The following is a 10,919-nucleotide window of genomic DNA, read 5'->3' as shown; positions in this document are numbered from 1 at the left end:
AAACCTATCAACGCCAGCACAAAATCGAGGAGACGAGCACAAAAAAACCAATTGTACCATTGTTCAGCACAAAATGAGCACAAAAATATGGGATAGGTCGCACCCCAGCACAAAATGTTGGGGGGGCCAGCGTAATGCACCTCATGTAATTCACTTTTGAGATAACTCCAAAAAAATTGTTACACTTTTTTCGTTACCAATGTGAAATAATGTACAATGACCATTCACATTGAATACACAAAACTGAAGAAAACAATATCCTATTATAAAGAACGAGGAGAACGGTTGCATTCTTGACAACTTTGACATTTTGATGTACACACACATATAAAAACGTATGGCGGATTGGAAAACGTCAGCAATGAACTAAACTATCACTTGGTGTAGCAAGTTCATTGAATGTGTGAACGGGTGGCAATATTCGATTACTTCAAAATCATATGAAAAACCACACAAGTGTTGACAGTGCAAACTCACAATTTTTTAGAAATATTTCTTTGGAAAACAAATCGTGGATGAAGCCTAGGCTTTGAAGAGCCCGAATATCAACAATAAAAGAAAATAAATGAATATAATTTCCAAACAAATAATGTATATAAAATGTATGGCGTTTCCAATCTCAACACTGTTCACATTAATGTGAATGACGCATGACAAAGTGACTTTGACAGCACACGCATATGAATTGTTGTCATGTTTACAGTCGGAAACGTCAATGCAAAATCTCCAGTATCTAGTTTCACTCTACTTTATTTAATTATTTTTGACAATATTAAAATGATTTACAAAAAGTATACTACGATTAAAACCACATTCCATGTAGTGCTTACGATAATAATTTGATGAGAATAGAGGCGTCAACGGACAAAAATTCGGACGTCCGGTCCGAATGTCCGAAAACAAAAATAATTTTCGGACGTCCGGTCCGAATGTCCGAATTTTTTTTTCGGACGGACAGACGGACGGACAAGGGGTTTTGTCAGAACTTTTTGAAATTTCTCGGACGTCCGAAAATTTTTCGGACGTCCGAAATTTTTTTAATTAAAACAATCAAAAGAAAATTGGATAAGAATACGCAGCGTATTCTTTGGCGACATTTTTGCATTTTTTGGTTGGAAAACTCTCGGAAAAAAGTTCTCTGGTTTGAACTTTCCCCGATTTCCCGATTTCCCACAGTAGTGCTTTTCCGAGACTTTTCCAACCAAAAAATGCAAAAATATCGCTGAAGAAGAATACGCTGCGTATTCTTATCCAATTTTCTTTTGATTTTTTTAATTAAAAAAATTTCGGACGTCCGAAAAATATTCGGAATTTTTTCGGACGTCCGAGAAATTTCAAAAAGTTCGGACAAAACTCCTTGTCCGTCCGTCCGTCCGAGAAAAAAAAATCGGACATTCGGACCGGACGTCCGAAAAAAATTTTGGTTTTCGGACGGACGGACACCAATGTCCGAATTTTTGTCCGTGTCCGTTGACACCTCTGGATGAGAAATATCAAATTAATTAAACTCCTTTAATTTACAAGCTTCAAGAACGCAGAGCGGAGCAAAGCGACGATCTGCGGTCTTGTTTTTGACTGACTGTATATGGTATGTTCGAAGAAAACTACAAAAACAACATCCATTCTAGTCATAGAAAACGTCAAGTCGACATGAATTATTCAATTCAATGTAGGTAAATCAGAGTAATTTATTTATTTCATTTGTTCGTAAAACAAAACCATCAGGCGCATTTACAGTGCTCACCTGCCAGACAGCAAACAGACAGACGTGTGTATTCAATAAATAAGAAAAATAAATCTCATATAGAAAGGAAGATGTGTGCGTGTGTTGTACTGTTGTGAATTAAATGTAAATTGAAACCGAACATTGTGGAAAGAAAAAAAAACCAAAGGCTTCGAATCGCATTCACATGCACTTTGTCTCATGAGTTTTAAGCAACATGTGTCAATTTGCATCGACGCAATATTTTCCAAATAGTATATTTTTAATATCGGTTGAGAGCCACAGTGTGTGTATTGTGTGGGTCTGAGTGAAGAGCAAATATTCAAGAACAATCTAAAAAAAATGAACTAATTCTGAAGTTTCTTTATGATCGTTACCAGAGAGTATTTTTGTATGCGAATAATAACAATTATAAGAGAAGCGGCGAAGTCCATTCGGTTATAAACATGACATTAAAATAACGAATCGAGGCACCATTTTAATTGATAACTTCATTTAATCATTCAAATGAAACACATTTCAAATTATAACGCTTCAACAGTATCTTATGTGTATACAATTAAAATAGTCATCGAATTTGGAGATCAGACAAATGTTCAATCTGCTGCGCATGCGTACAATAATATGTTTTGCTTGAGAATGTTATTGTCATATATGAGTCATATCTTTCATTTTGAACATATTTATCAATATTCCATTGATTTCATTTAAGAATCCGATTATTTTTTAATGTGATTGATTTTTATTGGGAAAATGTTCTGTTTTGCTACAAAACGTGAAAATATGCATAGAAAAAATTGAATTCAAACTCAGAGTGCCTTGTTTTTACCTTTTTTTGTCAATTTTTGTGAAATGTGCGCATGAGTGAACAGCTGAATGTGAAAAGAAGGAAAGAGGGCCAAACGGCCGACTGGTTTTAGTTTGGTTGCGAAAAAACAAGTAAACTGTAGAATGTTCACGACTTGAACTATAGCATGCTATCGGTGAAAATTTTGCTCGACATACTTTTCCGGAAAATTTGTAGTTTATTTTCCAATTGTTAGGATTCTACTGCACTGCTAGTCATACGAACGTGATCCGAGCAAAAATGAAATCATTACAAATATTTTAAATTACGTACTCTTTTCTTGTGAAGCAAACATCGGCAAATGATTTTTCACTGTTTTTGATACAGTAAAACCTCCCAGTAATGGAACCTCTAAAAAAGTGAAATATCGCACGGTTTCCCGAATCAAATCATTTGTCATGCTCACAATAATGAAATGGTGAACAAAATTTCTCTGATTGTGTGTTGGAATGCTCATATCATTTCCATGAACGTGATTCACTCAGATTCCTTCTTTTTTTGTTATTGCAAGGTTTTACTGTATATTGTTTCGTATCACACACACACACAACGTCTCCATAGCAATGTTGTCCATCATGCGGCGTACTGTTTATCTATTAAGTTAGGAATTTTCGAAGCTTGTAGGGGGAGAGAGAGAGCAAGAGATAACCAACATTGTTTCGAGCGTATATATGTAATGTGCTCACACACAAAACAAACGCAGCTCATGCATTAGGCAAGATCCTCCTCAGAAAAAGATAAACCGCAACAAAAACACCGAAGAAGAAATGTTGTAAACAAACAAATAAAAATATATACACATAATCCATACGAATACTGTTGTATGCTGATGTAAGAAAATGCTAGCCTGCATTTCGAAGCTATCGGCGCGTAATTATTTTCTGTTATTCAGTTGAACTGACTAAGTGACTCAGTTCAGTTAGTGACTTTATGCAATCGTGATTGTAGTGTGTAATCGGCGAACAGATGTAGATGTTCAACGAATAGTGAAATAAAGTCGAAATAGTTTATTTAACATACAATAAATCAAATGCCTTTGGCAAGAGCTTAACAGTTTAAAGAGATTGTGAAGATTTTACGATATTATGTGCGCACAATCATGTACAATTTCGCATAATCCCTAAACTCGTTTCCCGTTGACAAATTTGAAAGACCACCAAAGTAAAAAATTGTTCACAAGTCTCGGGTTTGGAATTTGTAAAATATTGATTGATTATAGAGTATAGAAACGGACAATAGCATGGACCGTTTACACAAGTGTTAACCAAATCTGAAAATATTTGTTTGGAAGGGTGCTCGATTTGACAATAGTGATCGCATTTATGTGGACAATGGTAATTGACTCAAATCTAAACGTTGTGCGTTTATTTATTTAGATCGAGAGCAATGATGACGGCTTAAAAAATCTCCATATTCTTGGCGTTGAGCATCGACACAGTGGTGAAATTCAGTGTACTATATACAATCCATTGAATCCAGGACTAGCACAACGGTCGTGCTATACAGATTTAGCTGTGTTACCACGGCCCATTCAATTGGCAAATGTTGATGTTGATCCTGACACCAGCCCCTTCTTCGTCCATTCACAGACCGTTAATTGTGCTGATTTGAATCCAAACACAACGATCACACAGCAAGCATTTAAGCCAATCGCCGATATTCCAGCTTATTTAATCCGTGGCCCAGACGATTGCACAGCACTAATTGGCGGTACAATTTGCTTGGTATGTTACAATTATCATTATTATTATTATTGTTATTATGAAATTTCAATTTTTATGGCAGATAAATTATCTAAGCATGTCAAAAACTCGAGATAATTGTATTATTTTTTAATCTATTCGCACTTGTTGCGCAAAAATTTTAGGCGGTCTCTTATGGTGGATATCCAAAACCACAAATAAAATGGCTACGAGCTGTGAGTAAATTTTACCATTACAAATTCGTCTGTGTTTTACCTATTTTAGTATTGCTATTTAATTATTTGAAAAACATCGGTATGCACACTAAACAATAGACATGATAATACCAAACGACAATTACGGAGTTCTTATACAAATAATGTCCAATTGAACCGCAGTTAGTTTTGTCGTCAACATGTATCGCATTCTCACTGAAAGCAGTAGTATTTTCTTACACCGCACACTGAGTAGATTGACTCATTTCACTCAATTTGATGTATCTAGTTGTAATTTTACGATTTCAAAGCTACAAATCCAGCTCGATATTATAGTCAAGATGTGAACCGTTGCATAAATAAGAAAATCAGAGAAACCAAAAGAGAAAAAAACTAATCAAATTGTGTAAATCGTGCATCAACACATTTGCAGTACATATTGGTGTGCGTGGCTTCGTTAATGAAAATATCACCAAAACAAAATTTCAATTTACGCCAATCGCTTGCAAATAATCCTTGAACTTAAATTGATATAACTGTTATGGTAACCACAAACGGTGCATGTGTTATTGAATTCCTCAAGCTCTGGCTCGCTCATTTTAGATAATAAATGAAATGGATGCGAGGAAATTCGATAAACGCAGAAAATTCAATACCAAGTTCAGTGGCGAATACGAATGTGAGGCTCGAACGAAATGACAAATATAATAAAAATCAATCCATATTAATAATACACATAAAATCACAAATGCGAAACAAAACCTCAAAGTCATCAAAATGATGAGCATTTGCAATAATGACAGTCATCAAATGACAGTTGATTGGTTTGCATTTACATTTTGCATTCAATTCATAATATAATCAATAGATAGTTCGAATTCCGCATTCAATTTCGATTTGATAAACTGGAATGAGACATTTCTTGCGATATTTTAATTATTTGTGTTCAACAACTAATAACAGGGCCACGTATTGACTGAAAGTGAAGATATTCAAATAAAAATCGGCAACGGATCGTCAATGCTAATATTAACAAACGTTCAAGCAGATCAAAGCGGTAAATACACCGTTGAAGTTATGAATTTACATAATTGCGATATTGCAGCAGCTTCAGTTGCTGTTGAAAGTACACCAGATCCGCCGAGTGGTCGGCCGTGCATTTCGCAAGGAGTCGATCGTGTGTCGATCGCATGGTGTGGGCCTCCATATGACGGCGGTTGCATTATCACTGGTTTCATGTAAGTATTTCATTGATTCTATATCTGAATGTTGGGAAAAAGTGTGCATTATCATCAGCGCAAACGATACAGCTGTGCCGTTCATTACATATTTGTTGGGAATTGCGGTTTGTTCTATATTTCTACCATTTTGATAACATTTTAGCCTTGAAGTGCAGCAGGGAGACAACGATTGGCAAGAATATGCGACAATTGTTGATAGTTTGGCATACACAATCAAAGATTTGCAACCAAACAATGCGTATCGATTTCGTGTACGTGCTGAAAACATTCACGGTCGCAGCGAACCGAGCTTATGCAGTGATGTTGTTGCGATCAACGCCAATAATGGCTATAGTACAATAACGAATGGTCTGTCGGCAATAAATTTGTCAAAAGATTATCCGGAAAACAGCGACGATTCAGTCGATGGAAATGGAATCGTTGTCCGACAGGGTGGTGACTTCAAAGCACGATTCGTTTTGGAAGAAGAACTTGGTAAAGGTCGATTTGGCATTGTACATCGGGTGGTCGAACGTGAAACTGGCCAAGTACTGGCTGCCAAAATTGTAAAGTGTATTAAAGCAAAGGATAAATTAAAGGTTTGTACTTTTTTTCATCGATTTTATGTAATTGGTCCTTGCATTGTAATGCATTTTATTTAGATTCAGGAGGAAATTTCCATTATGCGAGCTCTTCGCCATCCGAAACTTCTTCAGCTAGCCGCCGCTTTTGAAACTTCCCGAGAAATGATCATGGTTATGGAATAGTAAGTTAATTAAATGCTTTCTGAGTCAATAATTGAACTGATTTAATCACATTTCTAAACAAAAATCTTTAGCATAACTGGCGGTGAATTATTTGAGCGCGTTGTCGCTGACGACTTTACATTAACCGAACATGATTGCATTCTATTTATTCGACAAATATGCGAAGGTGTTGATTATATGCACTCGCAATCGATTGTACATTTAGATTTGAAGCCCGAAAATATAATGTGTCACACACGAACGACTCACAAAGTAAGCATAACAATGAGAGACATAACCAAATATAGACGTCTGATCAATATTTATTATGCGCTTGATTTCAGATAAAAATTATTGATTTTGGATTGGCACAACGAATCGAAACTGACAGTCCAATTCGTGTCATGTTTGGCACACCGGAATTCATTAGTCCAGAGATTCTAAATTATGAACCTATCGGATTTAAGTCAGATATGTGGAGTGTTGGCGTTATTTGCTACGTTTTGTACGTATTCTCCTAGCGTATTTTTTCAAGTATTTTTTATTAAATATAAGTATTTTTTAAGTGATCCATTTTATTCGTGCATACATTGAACCCAGTGTTATTTCATGAGAATTAAAATTTTCAGATTATCTGGCTTATCGCCATTCATGGGTGATTCAGATGTCGACACTTTCGCAAATATTACCCGGGCCGACTATGATTTCGATGACGAAGCATTCGATGCGGTCACTCAGAATGCCAAAGACTTTATTTCTAGTTTGATGGTGCATAGGAAAGAAGATCGACTATCGGCCAAACAATGCTTGGAATCTACATGGTTATCACAACAAAATGACGATTCGGCAAGCAAGATACTCATTTGTACCGATAAGCTAAAGAAATTCATTATTCGCCGCAAATGGCAGGTATGTATGTATAGCTCACACACTTTTCACCATTCATCCCTCTTGAATATCTCTTGTTTTGAGGATTGCTAAAGTAACATTTACCTGATAAAAACAAACACCGCACAGCAAACGTAACTACGTTCAAATCGATAAGTTCGCTTAGATAAGACTGAAGTGATATGGTTTGAAAATACCATGACAAAATGGTTTTGTTATATTTTGATTTGGTCGATTCTATTACTATTATGTTGTGTCATTGGCCTATCGTACAACTTGATGTGTAAATGTTTCAAACGGTTCCATTTGAGCGTAGTCGGTTGTTTAGTGCACTGATAACGAAAAGATAGCTTCTTATATCATAATGCCAAAATAACATAATACCCATAAATACACTGACATGAGTGACTGCGAAAAAAGGTGGTTTGGTTTTATTATTCCACCTGAATGGTATATGTTTGTTTCGAAATTGTTTGGATAAATTCACCTTTTTTAGCCGCTCACATAAAATTCCAGAAAATGAATACATTTACACTGTAAATGAGCTACATTTTGTTTTTATGTTGCTTTTTTGCGTGATTTTATTTGGTTTGTCTATAATAACTAACAAAACATAGAAAACTGGAAATGCTATTCGAGCCTTAGGACGTATGGCAACTTTATCGGCAAATTCACGTAGAAATTCGTCCAGTTCAAATGTTACAAACAACAGTCCTCGGCCATCAATTGGTAATGGTAGCCATGTAACAGAGACGATAAAACCGCCAATGCAGCCATTGAATGAGGAGGAAATTGTTTCTGAGCCAATTCCATTGCCACCGCCATTCGACATACAAAAAGTATCGGTAGCTGATCAACCGGATAATGTAAGTAGTCAAGCTCGATCATGTGCCGATGTTGACTACTCTATAATGCCAAATGGGCCTAAGGAAAACAATGCGCGACTGGCAAAAGAGAAAACATGCACAGAAAGAAGTGATTCCGGGTTTAGTGATTGTTCAAACAGCAGCAATGGAAATATAGCTGGTAGCTACGCGCATACTTCATCAAACGTAACGGTAGCGCATCCATTGTTTGACAAAATAAATTTGATATTGGAAGAAAAATCGAATAGCGAACAATTTCAACGTGATAACACTGCAAACAATAATATGAAGGAATTTGGTGGAAAAGTATCAGTGAACCAGCTAAAAATTAAATTGGAACAAATGGCCGTGGCTCATCAACAGGAGAGCAACACTTTTGACATCAATAGAAAAGTAGTTAGGAAAAAACTATCTGCCTATGACGAATTGATTGATTCAACGATGGAATTGAACATCGAGCAAAAAAGAGAAACCCAACAAATGCGCACATCACACTCTTTTGATTTTGAAAATGCTGATTTGCTGCAAGACACAGAAGATCAGCCCAAATCGCTACCGATAAAATCTGCACAAAAATCGTTGATGCGCTCAGCGAGCTTGCATCAAAAGCGAATTGTCGAGAAAGAGCCAATTATGAGATCGGACTTTACAAACACCGTTAAAATGCGAAAGAAATCACTTGAGAGCAGTGCACTGCGCGAAAAGCAATTGCATTCGCAGCGCATATTACTTGAACCATCAGGTAAGGTTTCGAAGTTGTTGCGTCGCTTTGATTCACATAATGCGCCACCAAATGATGATAACGCTGCAACCGAACCGATTGTTCAAACTCCTGGCATTGATGGTACGTCGAAAGAGATCAGAACTGAAAACATAAACCATGCAGAGCCATCGAAACAGGATGATGAATTCGTGGAAATTCTCAGTACGCCATTGGCGGCCGCACAGAAATCGCCACCTTTGAAGCGAAAATCACCGGCCAAAGTTGCAAAAACGATCGTAAGTAGTTGTAGTGGTGGCATGAAACGAACCATTGCAAGTAAATTTGAGTATACTAACACTAAAACGTGTGTAACCAGCATGGAAGTGAAAGTGTCGTCGTCGTTGTCATCTGCTTCTTCTTCACAGCGCCATTCGCCCACTAAATTTACTAATATATCGAATGCGCCTATTAATCGTGCCACACCAAAACCCATTCAAAATCAAACAAGAAATACAATCGCATTAAAAAAATCTAAAAAATCTACACCAGCTGATACATCAACAGCAACCACCGGTCAGCGAGCATCCCGAAGCACAACAGCCAGCAAAACATCCGCCTATTCAAGTTTCAATCGCACATCGCCAGTACGCTTAAGCGGACGCGTTCGGGAGGTAACTGATCGTTTGTCAACGCCGAAAGCCATCGTCAACATCGTGAAAACACCGTCTCCAGTTCGAGAGCGTGTAGAAACTAAATTTCCAGCCAAACATGAAATGGCCATGAAATCGATGAGTGGCGCTATCAATCAGCAAATTGTCACGGTTACCGCTGAAACAGTTGTCGAAACCGAACATCAAATCGAACACACAATTAATGGTAAACTCGACGGAACCTTCACACTTAAGAGTAAAATGAACGAAAACTTTCGAAAAGCATCCGCCTTTTGGAAAGCAACTTGATTCAAATTCCGAAACGAAGCGACAAATTGGTGTCCTAGTCATTAAGCTTTTTCAAAACTTTTTAGACAAATTGAATCGATCCGAATTATTTATCGTATACAAAAGTGACCCTCGGACTTATTGTCTTTGACAAAAGTGGGACAACAGAAGAGCTGTAAATAAATGCGACTCAAATGTAGGACAACATTTTCAAGAGACGCTTCTGCGAATGAACATTTGTCCAATGTCAATAATGTTAAATAATTCTAGGCGATTCAATTGATTTTTTTTAAATTTCTGACGCAATTGGTTTTTTTTTCGTCTAACATCCAAAAAGAAATGACAATAATTTTAGAACTTTTACCATCTATCACAAATCAATCGGTATACCAATTCAACGACAAATAAAAATCTAGTATATTGTTCGTAATTGATTGTAATGATCGTATAACAATAGAGTTTTAATCAAACAACGAATTGTTCACCAATTTTTTTTCGAATTAAATAATTATTAAAGTAAAAAAAAGCAATGACAAAAATGTAAAAAAAAAAAAATGAAAAACCCAGAAAATGTATGTTTATTTGCGTTATTTAGGTCTTCTTTTTGAACGATCTTGAAATTACAATTTTATAGAAAAAAAGGCGATAGTTTGGATCCAAAAAGAACCGATTTTTTTAAATCCAGATTTCCAAAAAAGAAAGAACAAGCGTTTTCGATTGCATTATGGAATTTCTATTTGCAACTCGATACATATCTGAATGCTTGTTATGGAATAAGTGGTCTTCATTATTGCACCGTTTTCATTCGTTTAATTATAATACAATTATATAATGGCAAAACATTAATATTTTCTTCTTTTTTCTCGTCTCGCAACAATCTCTAATTGTATACAACCAATTAATTTGATTTAAATAATAAATAAAACTTTAGAAACTGCACGATCATTTCTTTTGTGTTTCATGTATATTTTTGTCCAATCGAATGAAGCAGCTGATGTGCTACGTATGCAATAATTAAACGGTTACAAAAACCCATTCGATTGAAAAATCGAATCAAAACATAGTCAATGACTCAAAACCAATTCTGATGA

General features: G+C 36.1%; 1 protein-coding gene across 1 annotated transcript in view; it reads left to right on the top strand.

Annotated features, from left to right (window-relative positions):
• Nucleotides 1–10,773, top strand: part of LOC129574147 (uncharacterized) — a 73,486-nt gene extending 62,713 nt beyond the window's left edge. Inside the window, exons 28-36 of the mRNA XM_055455638.1 lie at nt 3,947–4,294; nt 4,438–4,488; nt 5,431–5,705; nt 5,851–6,286; nt 6,350–6,453; nt 6,526–6,706; nt 6,778–6,938; nt 7,063–7,342; nt 7,939–10,773. Coding sequence (XP_055311613.1) covers nt 3,947–4,294; nt 4,438–4,488; nt 5,431–5,705; nt 5,851–6,286; nt 6,350–6,453; nt 6,526–6,706; nt 6,778–6,938; nt 7,063–7,342; nt 7,939–9,849 — 3,747 coding nt within the window. The 3' untranslated portion in view covers nt 9,850–10,773. The remainder of the gene's footprint in view (nt 1–3,946; nt 4,295–4,437; nt 4,489–5,430; nt 5,706–5,850; nt 6,287–6,349; nt 6,454–6,525; nt 6,707–6,777; nt 6,939–7,062; nt 7,343–7,938) is intronic.
• The last annotated feature ends 146 nt before the right edge of the window (nt 10,774–10,919 follow it).

Source organism: Sitodiplosis mosellana, unplaced genomic scaffold, assembly GCF_009176505.1.
Source record: "Sitodiplosis mosellana isolate CC-2019 unplaced genomic scaffold, AAFC_SMos_1.0 Smas_scaffold_6150, whole genome shotgun sequence".
NCBI classification, from domain to species: domain Eukaryota; kingdom Metazoa; phylum Arthropoda; class Insecta; order Diptera; family Cecidomyiidae; genus Sitodiplosis; species Sitodiplosis mosellana.
The sequence above is the reverse complement of the archived record's forward strand: the minus strand, read 5'-3'. Positions and strand labels throughout refer to the sequence as shown.